The sequence below is a fragment of the Pelophylax lessonae genome (assembly GCF_965119305.1).
Source record: "Pelophylax lessonae genome assembly, chromosome: 3".
Lineage (NCBI taxonomy): Eukaryota > Metazoa > Chordata > Amphibia > Anura > Ranidae > Pelophylax > Pelophylax lessonae.
In genome coordinates, this window is record NC_138770.1 from 132,064,366 (window position 1) to 132,087,624 (window position 23,259).

The following is a 23,259-nucleotide window of genomic DNA, read 5'->3' on the forward strand; positions in this document are numbered from 1 at the left end:
ACAGTCAGTGGCCTACATTGTGTGGGCAACTGACAGCTCCAGTTCTCATTAACAACTGGGAACCAATCAGAGTGGTTTCCAATCATGTGATAACTATATCAGCTATGACATAGCGAACACATGCAGGCTTGGGGTTGATTCACAAACAAAGCTTTTAGCCGACAGATGCCAATGCAGCCTGAACATTTTTTTACAGTTATTGAAAAAATATTTTTTCATTTTTGTGCATTTGTCAGCCCACAATAATTTTTTTTTTATGAAAATGGTGTACCTAATAAAAGCCTTGTATCAGGGGCGTAACTACAGGGGTTGCAGAGGTTGCAATCGCTACCGGGCCCCATGCTCCAGGGGGCCCGGTAGCAAACCAGTGGGTGAACCTCTAGGATCTCAAAGGTCACACTTGCGACCGGGCCCTGGCATTTCACCACTGTGGGGAGGCCCCAAGATTGCAGGAAGGGGGCCCACTGCAGAACTTGTGAAAGGATCCGGATGCGGGACCATAATAAAAGGCCATGCAATGAGATTAAAGAGCCCCAGGATTAGTGGGAAGAGCCCCGGGCTTGAAGGGAAGGGCCCCGGCCAGGGGTCTGGGGGGCCCTTCATGGTTTCTTGCATCGGGGCCCTGAAGGTTCTAGTTACGCCTCTGCCTTGTATGTCCCTAATTATATATATTTAAAAATTCTGAAAACGATAAACAGAGTTCTAATAACGTCACTGACTGAATCCAACCAGGTAATTTAGGCTTCAACAATCTCTGGTCATGAAAGGCTTAAGTCAAATTGCTGGCAAAGTTACAAAGTTGTATGATATGGTTTTTATCTTTTATCCTACTTATTTGGGAACTTTTCTAACATACAAATAGTTTTTTTTTAGGCTTGGGAAGGCTGCTTACAATATAAGCAATTTAAATAACGCCCTAAGTCAGACATCCAAAGTTATATTAATTTGTGCCCTACTTTAAATAATGCTTTATTTATATGACTGTCAGGCATGGAGTATTCTTTAAGTTTTTTTTTTTAAATTACTTTAAAGTAATGCTGTAAGTTCAGACACAATCAAAACATGATGGGGTTGTAGGAATAGGATGTGCATTGTTGGCACTAGGGTATGCAACACCAAAATAAAAGTGCTCAATTTGAAGTTAATAAAATAGAAATGACACCCAACTAAGCTTTGGAGGGGCCTGAACTATTGATCTGCAGGGTTCTAGGTAAGGATAAGCTAAGGTTCAGGCTGAACTAAGGTCTGTCCAAACATATTGGAAACTGGCAAATGACAGAAGGCCACTAGCCCAATCAGCTGCGGCCACTGAATTTCCCAACAAAGGAGCAGGGATGACTGATGATATCAATGACCTAAACTGACTACGTGGCCATATTTGGTCATTGACATTAGCCAAATATGGCCATGCGGCCCTATTAGGTCAATATTGTCCCCCCCCCCCCATCCCTTTGTCATGTGCAGCTGCATGGCAGATAATTCCATGGCTGCAGCTGATTGGGCCAGTGGCCTTTTGTTACGTGGTAGTTTCCCACAGGTTTGAGACAAACTCATTTTGATCTGAATCTTACCTCATCCTTAGTTCTAAGTTGCTAACTGAGTATCACTGCTCTAAATGTATATGGAAATTTTTTTTCTTAAGGTAAAAACTCCATGGGAAAAATGTTTTCCTTCTGCTGTATATGAAGAAATGACCTCTAATGATGCTTATTCATGGCTTGCATCACTGCTATAAAAATCCTAGTTTTATTGCCGCCTGAAAGTATAGCCAATGCTACACGTCTGGCACTGCAACACGAGAGTTGCCGTTCTTATATACACAAACTGCACTGTTTTTTGTCCACCCCTTCCTCTCCCCTTGCCCATTCAGAGAATACTTTGCATTCTCACTGCTGACAGTATAGCACTAGCTGTATCTTCCGGCATCATGGAAGCTAAGATTTTGATAGTATACTGTAGTGATGCAAGCCTAGAGAAGGCGTCATTAGAGGTAAATACTTTGTATGCAGTAGAAGTAAAAAAAAACCTTTCTTCCTTGAGTTCCACTTTTTTAGGAGGCCCTTCTCTCTGCTCATTTTTAAAAAGCAGCTTAAATGTTTAAAAAACCTTGTAGAGGGGAGAAAATTGGATTTTTGACTTACCGTAAAATCCATTTCTCTGATGTTCATTGACGGACACAGCTTCAGATCTACATAACCGTTGGGTTATACTGCGCCCTACAGGAGTAGGACACTAGGCAGCAAAAAAATTTGGCTACGCCCATGGGCAGTCCCAGGGGGTATACTCCCTCGCTCTGCTATAGGCACTCAGTTAAGTTGCAAGCAGTGTCAGAAGAATTACAACTCCACAAAGGGGTGGGTGCTGTGTCCGTTAATGAACATTAGAGAAATGTAAAAAAATTCCATTTTCTCTTTCCTTCATTGACGGACACAGCTTCAGATCTTCATAACTGTTGGAACGTTCCAAAGCAGTGTTAACCATGAGGGGTGGGAACAGCAAAAAAAAAAAAAAAAATACCCAAGGCTTAACAGCAACCAACCAGGCAACAGGAGCTCAACCAAAACAACTGGAGCCCATCTGAAAAAAACAATACACCCTCGAAGAGGATCAGGTCCTCTTAACAGCATCCTGCAAAACCTTGCAGCCAAAAGAAGCATCCGCATTCTCTGGGACACAGAGAAGGCAACACAATGTCTTAATTCAAATGAAAAGCAGAGACAAACTTTGGAAGGAATGACGGACAGGTGCGAAGAACCACCTTATCTCTGTGAATGACTAGGTAAGGTGAATGACAGAATAACGGCGCCAGTTCCGACACCCTGCATGCAAAGGTAATAGCCACTGAAAAAAACTACCTTCTGGGACAGCGCAAGCAGGGGAATCTTCCAAAGATTCTCAAAGGGAGGCTTCTGGAGGACAGAAAGCACCAAATTGAGGTCCCAAGGCAGCAACAGAGCCCTGGAGAAACCAAATGTCGGACACCCTGAAGAAAGATACGCACCAGGGAGTGTGTGGCCAAAGGTCGTTGGAAGAAGACCGCCAAAGCCGACACCTGGCCCTTGATGGTACTCAAGGCCAATTTCTGTTCAACACCCGTTGAAGGAAGGTTAAGATCCGAGCCACCGAGAAGGAGCAAGGATGAACCCTAAGAGACTCACACCACGCAATGTACATCTTCCACGTACGATGGTAGATCCTCCTAGAAGTAGATTTCCTAGCTTTTAACAGTGTAGGAATCACAGACTCAGATAAACCTCTATCCTTCAGCACCTGGTGTTCAACAGCCAAGCCATCAAAGCCAGCGACTGTAAAGCAGGATGGAAGATCGTTCCTTGGGACAGCAGATCCTCCCTGAGTGGAAGCTTCCAAGGAACGTCGGCAACCAGCCGCACCAGATCGGCGTACTAAGCCCATTGAGACCAGTTGGGAGCCACTAAGATGGCCGGAATCCCTTCTGCCTCGATCCTGCATAGAAGTCTTGGCAGAAGCTTAAGAGGAGGGAAGGCATAAATCAGACGATACTGATCCCACGGGGCCACCAGTGCGTCTTTGGCATCCGCCAGAGGATCCCTTGACCAAGCCACAAACCTCTGCAAGTTTCTATTGAGCTGAGACGCCAACAGATCCACCTCAGGGGTGCTCCAACAGAGACACAAATGATGAAATACCTCTGGATGAAGGGACCACTCCCTTTGGTCCAATGCCTGCCAACTGAGGTAATCTGTCTGCCAGTTTTCCACCCTGGAATGTGTACAGCGGAGTGGCTGAAACGAACCGTTCTGCCCACCTTAGAATGCTGACTACCTCCAGAGCCGCCAGGACACTTCTTGTGCCCCCTTGGTGATTGACATAAGCCACGGCTGTGGCATTGTCCGATTGAATGCGCACTGGGAAACCCTGAAGACGATCCGTCCTATGGTCCAGACACAGTCTGATCGCTCGGAGTTCCAAGACATTTATCAGTAGTTTGGACTCTTCCAGCATCCAGATCCCTTGAGCAGAATACTTGCCGAGGATGCCTCCCTAGCTGGACAGGCTGGCATCCATGGTGATCACTGTTCAGACAAGGGGAGGAAGGATTTGCCCAGCCAAAACACTGGAGAACGAAGCCACCATATCAGGGACTCCTTCATTCCCCGACTCTGCCGGATCTGATTGTCCAGAGACTGCAGAGTCCCATTTGGTCAGATTCTCCCTTTGCAGGGACCTCGTATGGAACTGTGCAAACAGAACCACCTTGAAGGTAGACACCATCAGGCCCAGCACCCGTATGTAAGTCCAGAGGGATGACCCTCTGTTGGACAGCAGGAAATGAATTGCAGCCTGCAATTTCTGGAGTTTGTCCAGAGGAAGGAGCACTCTGGCTAAGGCCGAGTCCAGAGTCAGACCCAGATAGTCCAGCTTTGTGGACAGAACCAGGGCAGATATTTGAAAATTCTGAATCCAGCCGAACTCCCGAAGAGTTTGTATTGTGATCTCCAGGTTTTCCACCAGAGCAGAAGAAGACTCCGCTCACAGAAAGAGATCATTTAAGTAGCCCAGTACAGCGATCTCCTGTTGGCGTAGCAAAGCTAGTACTAGGGCTAACACTTTTGTGAAGACCCGAGAAGCAGAGGCGAGACCAAAGGGTAATGTCACAAACTGATAATGCTCCTCTCCCATGGCAAAGCGGAGGAAGCGCTGGTGACTGGCACATATTGGAATGTGAAGGTAAGCATCCTTGATGTTGATAGAGGCGAGGTTATCCCCCTGATGCAGGGATGCCGTGCGAATGGACTCCATTCTGAACTTACATAGTTACATAGTAGTTAAGGTTGAATAAAGACAACGGTCCATCCCGTTCAACCTGTGTTGGTGTGCACCCGCACAAAGCAGTTCAGTACTTTGAGGTCCAGGATTGGATGCACTTTGCCTTCCTTCCTGGGAACTGTAAACAGGTTTGAGTAAAAACCCTGAAAACGTTCCGAAGTCGGAACCAGGACAATCACCCCTTGATGTAACAGGTCATGTACTGCACCAAACAGACCCTGTAAGTGGTCCGGGGACAGACGCAAATTAGAAGGAATGAACCTTGCCGGGGGACAAGAGTAAAAGTCAATCTTTTAGCTGGACCGAATGACCCACTTGTCTTGCACCAGGGAAGTCCACGGGTCCAGGCACCAGCAAAGACATCCCCCCATCATACGGGTGAGGGCGCACCGTAATGCTGAAGGAGACTTGTCCGTGGGTCTGGAGAAGCCCGCTCTCAGTTTGCCAGATTTGGTTAGCCAGGTTCAATTGAGAAAGGCTTGGAGCCCTTGTCAGTCGACCCTGAGGGACGAAAAAACTTCTTATTGGCCAAAAAAGGAAGGCTCACGTTTAAAAGGAGGTTCCTTGCCCTTAGTAGCCTGTGGTAGAAAGGTACTCTTTTCCTTCCTGTGAGTCATCCAGGGTAGATGTAAACAGGTGATCTCCTTGAAAGGGAAGATCAGTCAAAGCCTTTTTACAAGTCTGGTCCGCAGAGCAGCATTTGAGCCAAAAGACACGCCGAAGGACCACTGCCAAAACAGAGAGCCAAGCCACTAGGGGAACCACATCCAAATAGGAATCACAGATAAACTTCATCCCCTGGACCAGCTGGTCCACCAGTTCACCAAAGGCAGGCGGGAGCTGTTCTCCCTTCAGTTAACGGCGTAAAAGCTTAGCCCACTCGGTCAGAGTGTGCGTCACCAGGGCAATAGTGCATACTGGCCTCAGTGCCGAAAGAGCCAAAGTGTTCATATTGCGGGCCACAGCTTCTGCCTTCCTGTCAGCTGGATCCTTAAAGGCCAGGGACTCTACAACCGGAATCATGGTTGCCTTGTTCAATCTGGAAACCGGAGGGTCCACCACCGGTGGAACAGTCCACTTCTTAAGAAGGGACTCCTCATAGGAGTAACGCCTAGTAAAGCATTTAGTGACCACACGGGGACGCTTTGGTTGTCCTTACTCCTTAGCGACAATTCTGTCAAAATAGGTGGGGAAAGGAAACACCTTTGCAGCTCTGGATGGCATGTGAGTGCCAAAGGGAACCCACGCCTCTGTCGCAGCTGCATCTTCCATTTTCAAGGTCTCACGCACAGATACAATCAGTGCTTCCACCAGCACCCTTTTGTGCGCGGTTGCAGATGTGGAGGAATTTCCGGGCGCATGGTTGCCGACCCACCAGGGTGACCCACGTCCGCGGTGGCCAAATCAGATTAGAATCTGATGAGACAGATGAGGCAGGGGAGGGAGGGGATGGGGGCCTTTTTGCTAGCTCTTCGCCTGAAGACCACCTCCACCCGGGACTCCAGGACTGCCATCAGTGCATCGATAGATGGTTGGGACCCGGAGGGTTCCACAGCCTCAGAGAGGGGATCAGGTGGGGAGATGTGCTCCAAAGATCTCATGAGACACCAGGGAGACCCCACGAAATGTGTAAAACACCGCAAGGGACAACCCCCACTGCGCTGACAGCACCATCCGGTCGCCAGGCACAAGCACCAAGCGATCCTCAGCAGAGAGGGAGAGAACCCCACCAGACTCACCACCCAGCAGAAACAGGTACCTGCAGCCACCAGGATAATCTGCACTCCACGCGCAGCGATCAGGAAGTGAAAGGATCCAGGAGTCAGTACCAGGGGATGAGGAGGGGCTCCCCTTGCTGAAATCGCAGTCCAGAGGGCTCCACTGTCATGGCTGCCACTATTTTCAATGGCAAACCACCGCAAAATGGCTACCAGACTACACACACATGGCCGTCGTGTATAGAAACACACAGGCGCCAACAAAATGGCAGCACCGAACGGCACCACAAAGCTTACAGGGACCGGTGAGGGGAACCAGACCTCAAGGACAGACCCAAGCAGGACGGGGGGGGGGGGGGGGCCTGGCAGGAGCCCCCACCAGGTATAACCCTCCCGCACAGTCGACTCTCCGGTCACCAGCGGCACACCCCCCCGGCCCCCTTCGTCCTCATAGCGCCCTGCCCCCACCCCAGGATGTGGATCAGACCACCCAAACAACCCCAACATATATGGAGGGGGGGTAGGATGGAGGACAGATGACAAGGGGGGGTGCCTGATGGGAAGGAGGAGAACCCGGGGGTCCAACCATCCCAAGGAGGGGCCCACGTCCACCCCAAAACCCTCAAGGGGGAGAGGGGGGGACAGCTACTTACCATACCAGGAACCAGGCCGGCACCGCTCCAGACAGAACCTCTCTCCATCAAAATGGGGGGCTGCTGGCCAGGGGGAAAGCTGCCACTCAGGCCGAGACCCGGTCGTATGTGACCTCTTGAGGTGTTTACCTCGCAGACCAGCCCCCATCCAGTGGGGCTATGTCGCGGCTGACCTAACTCGGAGCTGAGGTCTGCGCACGCTCGCTGGGCAGACTGGGGTGACCACTGGATCTCGATTATCCAGCCCGTCGCATAGTCCGCCAATTGATTGTAGATCATACAGGAAAAATCCAGGAGAAATTTTTTTTTTATTTGAAATTAAAAAATTGCCAGGATCAAAGATCCCAGCCAGGAACTAGGTCCTTACTCCTGACTAGGCAGAAAAAAACTGAGTGCTTATAGCAGAGAGAGGGAGTATACCCATGGGACTGCCCATGGGCATAGCCAGACTTTTTTTCTGCCTAGTGTCCTACTCCTGTAGGGGGCAGTATAACCCAATGGTTATGAAGATCTGAAGCTGTGTCCGTCAATGAACCAAAGAGAAAATTAGGTTTTCTTTCTCTGGCTCCTACCTGCATGCCTCAGCGAGGGTGGTGCCATCCTTGTTGTGGTGGGATCTAAAGGAATGTAGAGTACTTCAAATCTCATTGAGAGGACACTCCCATTACTGTGCTGCAGCATCTTCTTGCAAGATTTGGGGCATTCTCCAAGATCTCATTCGCAGGGGGATGTCATTACCCCCTGCACTATGGAAGCCAGAGGAAAGGTGAGTATAATGTCTTGTTTATTAACATCTAGAGGTGTTTTTTTAATGCTTTCTAGGTTTTAGCAAGTGGGGTCACTCAACAAGAGGTCTGCTGGACCCACTTATTTTTGTGCGGTGTGTTAACGTGCATTTTGCTAGTGCACCACATCGAAATTAATTGGCTGCCAACCTACCAAACATCCTGTAAATTGAAATGTCACAAATTTTATAATTCAAAACACTGCGCATTACCACAGCTAAATAGTGTAAATGTGCCCTCAAAGTACATGTAAACCCTCACCAGACAGTTTGTTTGCTAAAGCCATGGTTTTGCAAGGACGGGTCCCAACCATAATAATAGGAGCCATACCGAGGATGGGTCTCAACCATAAACATTGGAGCCATACCAAGGACGGGTCCCAACCATAATAATGGGAGCCATACTGAGGACTGCTCTCTTCAAATGTACATATTTTTCCATAACCAAACCTATATATAAGGACCTTGTACCCCGCCACAAATGCGCAAACATGACACCTTATGTTCCGCCACACCCCCAGGGCCTGCTGAAGCCCATCCTGCAACCCAAGACACCACATATCTTCTCCAACCACATACAGGCGCACACCATCCCCACGCCAATACTGCCAGGTATCCACTTCAAGCTTAATATGCCTGACCACCACCTGGTCATTCCTAACCACAAGCAAGCCACATCTCAATTCACCTTTACCCCTTTACCCGAGCTCTGTTCAAACCCGCCACCGAGTAAGCCATCCTCCAGTGAATGCGCACCACAATCAACAGCAAGTCAGGGAAGGAAGCGCGTAACCGCAAAACATCAAACTTTATATTCCTGATAAAATCTCTCATAGATAAAATGCCAAGATCATTACCCCAAACATTAACTAGCAAAATATCAGGAGCACAATCCAGCCAATCAAACCAGTACACCTTGGGCACCACATGGCTCCAAACTATTCCAGGCGTGCCAATCTAACGTATCACAGCATCCTCTCTGACAAAGCCCCACTGTCTTCCGTTCAGTCGGATCTCCGCCTTCTTAGTCCCCCCAAGCAACATTGGAATGCCCCACAAACCAGCTTAGACAAGCCCAAAAAACCTACCAGAAAAATTATACAAAGAAAACCACCCATCTACCCACAAACCAGTACCTCACAAGAGGTAAGTAAGAAACATACAAGCGCCCAAAAGCCGCCCAAAGGAATGAGCCGCATAATCAGAAGGACCTAAACCCAGTATCGCCAAACACTTGCATAAAGTAGAAACAAACTGATAGCGTGACAAGGCAAAACCATTTTAAATGACCCGAAATTAGACCATTACTGCCATGCCACAGGAACAAGAAATGGGACATAGCTCAAACCAGACACACCTCAGAACCAGGAATGGGAAACTACACTCTCGCCCCCCTGGCATGCTTATCTGTCTCAGATTGCTTAATCCAGAGGACCAACAACTTAACTGAACCCTGAACATCCTGGAACTGAAAACCATCCATGCCCAGATCCCAGACCCTCACTAGTTACCCAATCCGTAAAGCACCAATAAAGGCCAAGGCAAACGCTGCCCTGAAAAACACCACTTCATAGTCTTAAAAACAGATGGAAGGAAACACCTGTAACCAAAAAAAAAAACACTCAGGAGACACTGGGCGACTACCATCAGGCCATCGTCAACCTTGCCTATAGCCCCGCTGGGCTCATCTGAGCAAAATTCTTTAGCTTGATCAAACCCAGGAACTTGAACAAGAATGCCAAGCCCACAAATGTGCAAGTAACAGCTGCCACAGACACACCATTCTCCACAATGTGATATGCACAATACAGCATCCGCAAACAATTATCCTCATCAGAAATTACACTGCCAGCCACACTCACCAAACCATACCATTCCCCATCACGCCCTAGAGTAAGCTGACCAGGTGTATTCACCCCGAATGCGGAATAAAGGATGTCAACCTAAAGCAATCCTCCACAGCCAAGCTGGACAAGGGATTCCCATGCACCCCACTCCTGGCACCAACATCCTAAAACTTGTCCCACTGGAAAAGAGAGAGCGAATAGGTGAAAGAATTTGTGCAACCAGGAACGTGAACAGCATACACCAAAGCAGTCAAGCGCAAAAGGGCCAACACTAAATGTCCAAGCAAATGTTTTATGGTCAGCGAAGACACACACACACTGTTGGCAACAATACCACCCCCAAATGCTATTTGCATGTTGAAAAATTACGCACCTCACAGCTCCAGGGCCAATACACAATGGGAAACAGCTCAGCAAGACACAGCCCAGTACTACAGTGACCCTGAAAATATGCCCCATAACTTGGAGAACCGGCCACTTCAGTAAAAGCTACAAGTCAAAACTACTCAAAGCCTCCTACATCCATACTGACAGAGCTTCCACGCCAGCCTAATAAGGTGAGCTGGCGCCAAAAAAACCCAGTCCTAGCCTGCGGCAGAGCACCCTACTCATGGGCAAGATTCAATAGGTGAAGGCAAGTTTGCCCCAAAAGGAATTGCAGTCGACACAGAGCGAGCATACCCTATGCCTAGGGGACCTTACAGACTCTTTCAGGTACACCAGTTTGACCTCCAGCAACCGGCATGTCATAGCCCGAGTATCAAGCACAACTAAGCATCGTGGGAAAGGACCCTCCAAGTGATCGGGAGCCAAAGCGACCCCAAAACGCTCAGTTACTTGTAGCACTGTGGCCAACAGTGTAGCGCCTATGCACAACATTCATCCAAGTAGCGGCTGACTAAAAGGAGGCCCAACACTACTCCAAATAAGGAACTAAAAGTAACCAACAACGAACAATAAATTGAAAACCCCTTGCAAACAAACAACCATTAACAACCTTGCCAGCAGCTGCCCAGCAGACAAAAACAATGAGGGAGCACAAGTAACAAAAGAAAGCCAGATTCAATGTCCGTCTTCGCCCAACAGGGCACCATAACTCTGAAACCATTGCACCATAATATCAAGCAAAGTATAGGGAACTAGGCACACTACTCCAAAAAAGAACTAAAAATCTCCACACAACAAACAGTAAATCAAACCCCATTGTGCAAACAACAAACAACCCATTACCAACCTAAGCACAAATGAGGGCCAGTGGCTGTTCCGCCTGCCTCTTGGGGTATCTATGTAGAAAAAAGGATGCCTTTATACCACCTGCCCTGGCTTGCTGTCCTCCCGTATTCCTGATTTAATCGCCTGAACGTCCCTTACTGTTGTTGAAGCAGCGAGAGTATGAATGAGAGCCCTCAGAGTGGGAGCACTTATGTCTGAAGCGGCAGGACAAGCCGAATTTAAAGGTGCCCGCTGTGAACTGCCAGCAGTACCCCTTCTTTTTAGCAGCTGGCTGTCCCGAGGTAGCCGATCCACCATCCCCTGACTGAAAAAAAAAAATATTATTCCCACCCCGAGCCGACGTCATCAGCTTCCTCCAAAGACCAGATTCTTTATAGTCCCAATGCAAGGATGGCCGCACCGCCTTGCGCTGCCGGAACTGCTCGTTGTACTGCAACAAAGCCGCCCCACCATACACCCAATAAGCCTTGCCGATGGCGTCCAAATAGTAGAATAACACCGAACAGTGTTCCAGGGCCTTCTCCCCAATAATGCTGGCCAAAATTGTGAAAGCTTGTGGCCAATTAGTAAAGGTACGCAGGATCAGACGATACCTATGTTTTTTTTTTTCCTACTTCCTGCTCTCGTCCGGCTTCACCTGATCCAAATCAAACTTTTGCAACAGGAGCAAGGAGAAAATCTCCCCATACTCACCTCTCCATATTTTTTCCTGGATGTCAAGCTTCAGGTGGGCCCTCGAAACAAGCGTAGACCTGACACTTGGCAGAATCCGCCAGACAGATCCTGTCCACGTCCTTGATGCCTTAATCCCCCTTTGCATCAGATTTTGCACCACCCTAAACTACAGCCGGTGCAGAGGCGGAAGCTAGCATCAACTCAGCACCTTCGGCTGGGGGCGTCACCTTGTTCACCTCCAAAACAGGGGTTGCCAGCGCAGCCAACATGCCCATACTGGATGAAGTGCCGGCAGACCCTGCGGCCTCAGATTTGCTAGTGTTTACACTGCTGCAGGGGACTCCACATCTGGAGAGGCCGCAAGCAGCAACAGCACCTCCGGGAAACCCGCTGGCCTTGCCCGCAAATCTGACCCCCCATGCAGCATCACCTCCAGCTGGCTGCCCAAGAACTCCAGCCATCAGTCCAGGATCCACCAATGCTCTCTCCATGCCAGGTTCCTCATCTACCCTCTGACCGGACCCCACCTCGTCCTCCGGCATCATAGCCACCCGGAGCAGCTCCTTTTCCTGCTGTAAAGGGTTACTGGCAGGCTGCCCATCTCTGCTGTTACTCTTCAGCGCTGGGCCCCCAGCAAAGCAGCTGGGGTTCTGGAAAGTGGAGAATGCCGGGGGGTAAGAGGCACCGAGCCAGGAGACCCCCTCATGGAGGATTCTGCCAACGGCGGGGATTCCTCCCAGGTCTTCCCACTGCCATCACTGATCAGTGTTTAAGAGACAGGCCTGAAGGGTTCCTAGAGGGGCTCCCTATGAGGTGCTGAAACTGGGGAGCAATGTCAGGACTCAAGCGCTCTGGAGGACATGATCTCTGAGCACGTTTCAAGGCAGGAGGGGGAGAAGCAGCATCCCCCTGCTGTGCTCTAACAAGCAGCTCTCTAACCTGATGCTCTCAGCTGGGACAATAAAATGTCCAGGTCAGCATTGCTGTTCTTTCTGTTCTCAGTTGTCTCAAGCAGGCTCTCATCTGACTGAAGACTTGAGACCCTCCTACAGATCCCCTTTCTGAAGCCCCACTTGCTACCGCCCGTCCCACCAATCATGTAAGTTGCTATTTTAATAATGCTTCAAACTGCCCAGAAACACCTTCTCCATACCAAACACCTTTTAATCCTGTCATGCTTTTTCCTTTCTAACTCCAGGCCTTTCTTTCTTTTTTGCATCTAAAAGTGCTACTGCTCTCCTCCAAGCTCTTTCAGCCACTTCCTATTGACATGTACTCATTCCAGCATAGGCTGCACATCAGTGCTTTGTACTGGCTAATAGTGACAGCGATGGACAGCACCTGTTCAATATGTGGACTCAACCAGGAACACCTTGGACAGGGTAAAAACACAGGAGCACAGCTATAAGGCAACTGTCACCCTAGATCAGGAAGTGCCTTAAAGCGAAGTTCCACTCAAAAGTGGAACTTCTGCTTATCTGTCTTCTCTCCTCCTTCGGTGCAACATTTGGCACCTTTTCAGAGGGGAGTGGGTACCTGTTTTTGACAGGTACCCTATCCCAACTTCCGTCGGACCTTGCTGCGGCGAAGGTACGATAGAAGTTCGCCCCCCCCCTCCTTCCTCTGCTTCCAAGCCAGTAACCGAGCGCAGCACGCTTCGCGCATGCGCAGTAGGGACATGGCCGTGAAGCTTCGAGGCTTCACAGCCGGGTTTCCTTACCGGCAATGGCAGCAGCAGTATCCGACAGCCGATGGAAACATCGGCTGCGGTGTCAACATTGCTGGATTCCAGGACAGGTAAGTGTCCTAATATTAAAAGTCAGCAGCTACAGCCTGTGTTAATTTTTAAAGGGGGAGGCCGAAACACCGCTTTAATGTGGAACTAGACCCTCCTATCCTTTACAGCCAACCTTAGCCTCTGTTTGATCTGCAGTTGCCATCGTGCTGCACATGTGAACAGTTATGACACCACCCGTTTGATGTATCGACAGTTCAGTTGAGAGCATAAGCAACTGTGACAGTTATCGTTTATAACACGCCTTGTTTTGAGAAGCAGTTAAATGGGTGGGTTTAGTTCCACTTTAACAATGACTTTCATGGCAGGATCACAAAGTATCCCTATACCGAAAGCTACAGATTAAAAAAACTCAAAACAGATTTTGGTAAGACATTAACATGGTAAAGCTTTTAGAAGGTTTTAAAGATTGAGTTTAGATCTACTTCAAGATTCTGCGAATCCCAGTTTATGTGTAGAAATTCTCATTGCTCTTCCAAATTATCTTTCAGTGGTGGATTACAAGCTCTGCAACCTCCGGGTACATGGCAAGTGAACTGTGTAAAAAACACATTACCATGCAGTTACAGCAAACTGTCACAATGCTGTGTTAATACATTCTTAGTTTCATGAATTATGTACTCAGTGGTGCAGAATATGACAAACACATTCATTTTAAACAGCACCTGGAGGGATGCAGTACATCATCTGTCATTACTCCTCTATGACATCACTAAGTAACGCTATGGAAGCTGTACGCAGGAAGCGGGCAGGGTGCCGATATTTACATAGAGGGTGCGATGGTTGTACTATACATATGACAAGGACGTAGCCCTGTTGTGCAGGGGGAGTGAAATACGTTAAAATGGTTCTCATGTATTAAATGTGTCCGTTGATCTGGGCTATAGTTTTATATCATGCTGCTCCTAGGTATATAGGTAGATGCCCAAAAATGCATCTCTGTACATGTTTCATTGCTCCTCTATGTAAGAACGTTGGATAAATACTACACAAAAAAAAAAATAAAGAAATAAAATGTGCGTCCTTGCTGGGAAAACTCCCTCTTTTTGTCACCATGCTAAATTTACCCATAGGTGACCAGAGGTTTGCAAACAGACCAGAAACAATGCAATAATAGGGATCACCTATTGAAAATGTTGTTCTTTGGCTCTGATCCACTCTTACAGGACTGCCATAGGTCTCAGTGAGTGCACAAGGTGAATTTAGTCCTGCAATAAATAACTTTTACATTTTTTAAAGAACTATAAGGATTTTTTTTTGGTACATTGTTTTAATAAAAAAAAAAAAACTTGTTCTAACTTTATTCTATGCTTACATTTATTACATACATCGAAAAATTGAAGGACAAGTCTTCTCATGTAGAGACCCCTGTATACAAAAGTGGACTTTAAAGGCACAGCATGAGACATATATACAAAATGACTTAAAAAAAATAAATTTATTTAAACAAACGATTAAAAAGTATCAAACATTAACCCTTTCGCTACCAGGTCCGTACGGCGTATGAACCTACAGCACTGCTTGCAGCTAATTTCTCCTTCTGCTATAAGCTCACGGTCACTTTAGTTACATAGTTACATAGCAGCTGAGGTTGAATAAAGACAATAGTTTATTCAGTTCAACCTGTGTAGGTGTGTGTGGCCATAATCATCTCTCATACCCCTGAATGTTCTGATCCTTGAGATGTACGTCCAAGAGTCTTTTGAAAGTAGCCATACTTCCCGCAGAAACTACCCCTTGTGACCATGAACGTATACCATAATTGTTCAGCAGATGCTGCTGAACAAACTGATAGCTCTGATCAGTGGCTGATAAGCCACTGATCAGAGCAATTTACCTAAAATGTGACACCCCCCTCCCTCCTGCCACTACTGCTCTGCCACGGTGTCTCCTGCTGCTCCACTCCCTATGCTGACATCTAAAGTGCCCCCCACCCTCACTCTAACTCTACTCTAACCTGCCTTGCAGGGCAGCCACAGAGGGATCCACCTGCATAAAGAGATACCCCTTGCTGATCAGACACTAGTGCAATGCAGGAAATCCTGGGAATCCACTGCGGATTCCCACATCGCACCTGAATCACCAGCAGTTCACACTGCTCTCTGCGAACCACTGAGGGTGTCAATACAAAGTTAATGACACCCCCAGATTGGTACACAGATTGCAGTGCGAACTGTGAATTCGGGCAGTAATCGGATTGCATAGGGGCGATCCGATTCTGGTGCGGACATAAAAAGGGTCCTGCATGAGTTTGGTCCGAATGCGATGCAAATTCAGTCATACAGTTTGTTTGCCTGAATTTGCATCGCACAGACATCGCATGTGATCTTCACAGCAATGCAGTACGAATCAAATGCGATGTCTGGCATGCACCAGTGTGAACTGGTCCTTAAAGTAGATTTAGACACGTATCTAAATCTCCCTTGCCTCTGAAACCCAATCCACATTCGGATCGAGCTTCAGAGGCTACTGACAGGCGGTGAGAAAACAATGTGATGCCTCCTCACCGCCAGCGTTAACCCCATTTTACCAACAAATGCATCACAACCACATGCATTGCACAAGGTTGTGGGGAATTTGCGGCGCCTTCCCTTGACATGAATGTGTAGTGTTTGGCGGAAGACATCGCTACAAGTTGAGTCAAGTTTGCTGCGGACACAAGGCATCGCAGCATCAGCACCCTGTTCACTGCCTATTTCAGCTTAAAGCAGAGCTCCACCCAAAAGGCATTTGGCACTATTTTTTTGGGGGGAGCGGGTACATGGTTTTGACAGGTACGCACTCACACTTCCGGGTAAGATCACCATGGCAATCTACAAAGCTGTTTGGCCCCTCCTTCTTCCCCCTGCAGCCTTCTGAGACACAGAAGAATGCGGGACCATTCACAAAGCACAGCCTCGCTCATGCACAGTAGGAAACGGGCTGTGAAGTCGGAAGGCTTCACTGCCAGTTTCCCTTAGTGAAGATGCCGGCACATGCACTCAAAGCCGATTGAAGGCTCTGGTGCTGACATCACTGGATCCCTGTGGCAAAAACTAAGCTCAACTGTGCATTTTTGCCACCCCCAAATGCAAAGGTCTTGTTCACACAGGGCATACTACAGCAAGGCCATGTTTAGCTGCACAGGGATGCACAGGTGTTTTGTGCATACCATGCAGGCAATCCTATTGAAGTCAATTGGGAAACTGCAGCTGCAAAGGAATGCACAGGTGTTTCGTGCATTCCTGTGCAGGCAGTCCTATTCATATCAATTGGGATGCAGTTGCTGTATCGAGACATCTATGTGGGTGTATGTCCCTGAACTCACCCTATGTGCATTTGGGGCCATGCACCTACACCCCCATGGATGTCCCAGTTGACATGAATAGGACTGCCTGCACAGGGATGCACAGAACACCTGTGCTTCCACGTGCGGGTAAACACAGCCCTCCATGGGCATACGATGTAGCAAACCCCATTGGGTGAGGCCTTAGTAGGAATTTAGCAGGAATTGTGTAAGGTATGTTGTGGTTTTATGTGCAAATAAGGATTTTTGTTGGCGTTCTTTCAGTGAAAATAGTGATCTGATAAACATTTACGCAAGTATTGTGGGGTTAAAAAAATCAGTAGCACCTTCTTTTTATTCTACTGGTCATGTGCTTTCAGACAATGTATGGTTTCGGGGTCTTTTTGAAAATCTGAAAGCTTTAAGTGAAAAAATAAAAACCTCTAACATTTTAGAGTCCATTTTGCGTACGTTTGATTTTCGACATTTCCCAAAAAGGCACAATTTTAAATTGACAAATAGTTGTTAATTATTGACTCAATACAGGTTAAGCTTTCATATTTTGTAAAAAAAAATGCAGAAATGTTGTAAAATTTGCTGTGTTGGTTCCTGCTAATAATGATTTTAGTATACTTTTTATGAAAATATTGCTTAATAAACATTTGCACAAATACTGTGGGGCCTTAAAAATCAGTAGCACCTTATTTTTATTCTACAGGTTATGTGCTTTCAGAAAATATATGGTTGGGGGGGGGGGGGGGGGGCTTTCCCAAACTCTGAAAGCTGTAGGAGAAAAATAAAAACCTTCAGATTCTTTGAGAAATTTGGATATTTACATTTTGGCGTACGTTTGATTTTAACCATTTCCCAAAAAGGCATAATTTCAAAGTTACAAATATTTTTTTTTCTTTTATTAACTCAATACAGGTTAAGCTTTACATTTAGTATGAATTTTGTAAAATTTGCTGTGTTTTTTCTGCCAATAATGATTTTAGTATATTTTTAGAAAAAATATTGTTTTGATAAAGATTTGCGCAAATATCGTAGGGCCTTAGAAATCAGTAACACCTTCTTTTTATTCTACTGGTCCTGTGCTTTCTGAAAATATTTGGGAAATATTTTGCAAATATTTTGCAAACTCTGAAAGCTACTGTATAAGAATAAGGCAATGGAAAATTTGCAAAAATGGTCAGGCCAGCTGAGTTTAAAACTGGTATTTTGCAAACTCTGAAAGCTACTGTATAAGTGAAAAATAAAAAGGCAATGGAAAAATTGCAAAAATGGGCAGGCCAGCTGAGTTTAAAACCGGAGCACAGGGCATGGCAGTGAAAGGGTTAAAAGGGGGGTGGGACAAGAGCACTTGTATTTATATACCCATCATCTGTAATGTTATTACCTATCTTGTCTGTGGTTTAGGTGTAGGGTACACCCATACAATACTGTTATAGGGTGGAAATAATAGTCCCTCCCCTTTTTCTTCTCCTTTTCGTTTGGGTCAGCTGTGATACAGGGCCCACCTCCCTTTCAATGTTTAATACTTTTTAATAGCTTGTTTAAATACATTTAAATTTTATTGAAGTCATTTTGTATATGTTGTTTGTCTCATGTTGTGCCCTTAAAATCCACTTTAGTATACAGGGGTCTCTATATAAGAAGACATGTCCTTCCATTTTCCATTTACCAGGATGTTGGCACACTCTAGAAAGCCCCCCCCCCCCTTTGTCTTATTAGATACATCATTTTTGTAACACTATAATTGTATCTGACAATTACAGTATTAAATAGAGGCACACTGCCACCTACAAGTTGCGGCCCCTGCAAACTAAAACCATTATTTCCTAAATGAATGCATCTACATGCATGTGACCACTGTATTGTAGATGGCATAAAGATCACATGGTATCTACTGAAGGTACTATGCACAATTTTCTAACTGCTGGGAACTGCGAAGGGCTAATATATTTGATGCCCTATGTACATGTCTCTTCTTGTCGCAAGGACTTTTTTTTCCCTATATTGTATATGTGAATTTGTTTAGACTTGCCTTGCTTTTTTTAACAAAACTTTAAATAAAGATTCAGAAAAAAAAAACATGATTTGAACCACTCTGATTGATTTCTGATCATTAGTGAGGCCTGAAGCGATCACTGAAACCTGGATTTGACAGCAATCAGCCTTGGAATGTGACAGTTGGTTGCTGTCAAAGGAATGACCTTTATAAACATTTCCTCAACATGGAGCTTCATGCTGGGGCATGTTTATACACAGAGTACGGGCAGAAAAGGGTTAAAGGTGCAGTTGATAAGGCATTTATCTACAGGCCTGCCATATAAAAATGGCAATCGCTGTTTTGGAAGGGGCCTATTTTCATAAATTCCCCTGGGATCATTGCCTGGGGAATGGGCGCTTGTACTTACAGGGCAGGCAATCGTGATGGGCTGAAGTAATTCCATTTGCTACAGAGTCCATGGCCGCACTGTGACATTCCACTTAATAAAACAAAGTGACAGTAGGAAATGTCTCATTCCCCGTATTCCATTTATATAAATAACTATTATATCAACCATGAAGGGCTTTTGTCTCACTGGCTAAGATAAGCTGACAGGCTCTATAAAGCATGGCACAGAACTGGCAAGGAGAACAAATCTTACTAACCTCAATGATCTCTAACATCTCCACTCGGGTGATTTTGCCATCCCCGTCCAGGTCATACATATTGAAAGCCCAATTAAGTTTCTGTTCAAAGCTCCCCCTTGAAGTGATGGACAGTGCACATATAAACTCTCTGAAGTCAATGGTTCCATCTCCATTTTTATCAAAGGTTCTGAAAGCGTGTTGGGCAAACTTTGATGCATCTCCGTATGGGAAAAACTGCAAAGAGAGAGACAGAACAAAAAAGATATTATTAAGCTCATATTATATATATAAAAAAAAATAATAATTTCATATACATAAATTATTTCATATATATTTAAAATGTAACTCCATCTGTTGAGCAAAGCTGATCCTGTATAGGCAGAAAAAATAATAAATAGCAAATATGATCCACTTTCTGTTTTGCTAGGACAAGCTCTGTAAATGTTCCCCTGCCCACTGGCAATGCTGAATTGATTGATGCTAGGGGGGAAATAATGACATGACATAGATCGTTGCACCTTTCTGAATGTTTTGTAGAGACGTGGTGAAAACGAAACCTCTGTGCCATAAGACACACTACAGATTCCAATGTAGTTTTACATGTACATGTGAAATTTTCTAAAAGTATGTGCAAAGAACAAAACAGCTATAAGGTTCTTTTCTGCACATTTCTTTTTTACCATAAAGCTTCATAATCACCTGCATAAAGTCTACCATACAACTATCCAAAGGTGCTCAGTAGGGTTGAAGTCAGGGCTCTGTGTTTGAGTTCCTCCAAACCAAACTTCTCAAACCATGTTTTTATGGACCTGACTGCGTGAACAGGGTTACAGTCATGCTGGAAAAAAGGCTTTTCCCAGACTGTTGTCACCATGTTGGAAGTGCACAATTGTCTAAGATGTCTTTGTGTGCTATAGCATTAAAAGAGAATTTGGGGTGTTTTTTGAAAAAACAAAAAAAACAAACAATTACATTCCCAGAGGTGGATGCAAGCATCGATCGGATGTTGCATCTGTCCCTTGCCATCTCTGCAATAAAAACTGAGCGATCAATCACTGCCAATCGCTCAGTTCTCCCCTCTGCTCTTAGCAGAGAGCCGTGACTCAGTCAGACTCAATGGCTCTCTGCTCTGCCCTTTCAGCGCTCACTGGAGCGCTGGTCTGTGGAGGGGGCAGGAGGGGATGGCTCAGGTTCTCTGTGGATCACTTAGAGGCTGAGCCAGGTGCTGGTCCAGGCATTTGGGTGGATCCTGACCACATGTTTTGGATCTTTCCCAAGCCTGGACTGGCTAAGTGACATCAGCCGACAGCAGGCTTTATCAGAACAGGGTCACAGGAGTGCAGAATGAACACTCCTGTGATCCATAGGAGAAGTATGGCCAATTTCACTGAAAATACCTGAATTCAATGAGAAAGGATGTCAACATACTATTGGCTGTACGGTGTATAATTTGCACAGATATTTCATTGCACTGTAGCTGGGTGCCCGTCGGCTGTGTGAATTCCCAGCTTATCCCCCATAAAGTCAATGATTACATTGCGCTCTCTTATGTTGGTGGGTGGCATACCATGAGGTAAAGAGGTAAAAATATAGACAGTAAAAAAGTCTATATTTTGGTGGAAGGGGGGCCCACGAAAAGCGGCTGCCAGCTGGAGCAAGGAGAGGCTCTGAGGAGAATAAACAGAAAGAAAGCAGCGCCAGCTTAGTGACCAGCATTAGGCGGTCATAATGAAGGAGCACGGATGCTCCGAAAGCTAGCAACGCCCATCTTTCCCTCCGCCTCACAGGAAGTGATGTCGGGCTGAAAGGAAGTAGGAAGTGGAGCCCCACTGAGAGTCTTCCACCACCACAGCACCATCAGACAGGCTGGCAGACAACAGCCTCCACGCACCACCGGAACCCCGCACCCCTCCTTTCTGCAACGGTATCCTGGACAAGAAGATGGATGATCCCATTCACCTACCGTACCGGCCTTTAATTACCTAAGAGTAAGTCACTATGTGTTTTTTGTATTAATATACCTTATGCTTCACTAAGCTGGCGCTGCTTTCTTTCTGTTTATTCCAGCTTATCCCCCTACTGCTGTAGGCAGTAAGCGAATGGAGGAGTGGGCTGTGTTCCCCTCTCCCTTTGCTTCCCTCCTGGCAGCATCAGAGTAGTGCAGCTGTGGGCTATGTGTACCTGCCTGCTTTATCTCCCTCTCTCCTGCTCTCCCTCCCTCCTTGACTAAACCGCTTTGACCCAAACAGGTGGAAGGAGACCTTTCTATGCAAATGCCATGGATTCTGGGAGATGTAGTCTGTTAGGAGTGCTGCACAAAACAAGTGAATGGAGGCTTTTGGGCTGTGGACTTCATTATTCAGAAATCCCTGCTAAAAGAAGGAGGAGAGACAGAACTTTTCCCGGGCAAATCTAGAGAGATCTGAGTCAAACCGTACAGACCTGGGGCCTTTGCTGGGACTGTGCAGAGACCAGGGGCCATAGGAGTCTTTGCTAAGGGGGATCAAGAAATTGAAGACCTATCACTGGGGTGTCTATGCCCACACCTGAGAACAGGGACAGAGACACTGAAAGTACTCCTGTTGCGCTGGGACCCAAAGCAGGGGGAATCCATTGCCGTGTGTGCCTACAGTTAGGGAGAGCCAGTGAGGATCTCATCAGGAAGACATGATCATGAGGACTGAGGCTTCCACAACAACCGACCACCAAGCATAAAAGACCAGACCTCTTGCCTGCCAGGAGTGGTAAGGGGAACTACAACCTTGCTGCACACAGGTAATGCAATAGAGACTGCTCTTTACGTAACAGCTCATCAACCATCCATTGCACACTCTTAAAGAAACTGCCTTACATGCGCCACCTTACAGATGTGTCCCAATGATCACCGGCTATTACTGACAATTAGGCGCCAGCCGCCAGGTACTTGTAGTCACCTCCAGGGGTACCCCTTTGGCAGGAACACATACACCCACCCACTATTGAGGCTGTATGCCTAGTGTGCACACAAGCACATTTATTTTTGGGTCAGTTAATGCCTATATTTTTAACCCTGTTTGCATCAGTTAAAATGTTGGTTTGGCATTACTTCAGTTCGCTTGATTGCCATCTTATGGGTCAGAGAATTATCTAATACTGCATCTTTTAATATGTTCAATTGCCTGTTTATTGATTTATGTCTGGTTTAACTGTCTTGCCATTATACATTCATTTAATCTACCACCCAGTTGCTTGTGGCCTATTTTCTGTGCATGATTACAGAGTGGTAGCATATTAACATTTAAGTCACACAGGTGTGTCAGTGGGGTCTGAGAAGTTTAATGAGTTATTGCAGAACAGCACATCCAGCAGCTCCCGAGGAGATTAGTGCCTTCAGCACTTTGGAACATTTTATATTAATACTTCTGTTTCTGATATATCATGGAGCGTTAGTGTTGGCATTTTTTATTTGACATGATTGTTGGTATTTGAATTATGGCTAACCTAATGGTATGAGGTTCAGTTAGGTTGAAGCTTTACTTTATTTGGTATCCTTTTAAGGGTGTAATAAATTAGTTTTTTCCTAGTATGACAAAAATGTGTTGATATATGGCATAGATTTGCATCAGTGCCAAATCTATACAAGTGAAAAAAATTACTCAAACACAATTTTTTGCTGTGGAATGTTCATGGAAAAAATATGGGGCTAATACACTGAAATTGTGGTAATTTTCGGGAGCATGAATACAATGTAATACTCAAGTTAGCCTTATTTTCTACGGGAGGGGCAGCATACGAAAAATGTAGGGATCGCCAATTCCACTACTTTAGTGACCTTCTTGCATTCCTGTCTGTTTGGAAAAACCA

General features: G+C 46.2%; 1 protein-coding gene across 1 annotated transcript in view; it reads right to left on the reverse strand.

Moving 5' to 3' along the window:
• Nucleotides 1–23,259, reverse strand: part of VSNL1 (visinin like 1) — a 242,189-nt gene that overhangs the window by 14,529 nt on the left and 204,401 nt on the right. The window contains exon 3 of the mRNA XM_082249756.1: nucleotides 19,435–19,650. Coding sequence (XP_082105882.1) covers nucleotides 19,435–19,650 — 216 coding nt within the window. The remainder of the gene's footprint in view (nucleotides 1–19,434; nucleotides 19,651–23,259) is intronic.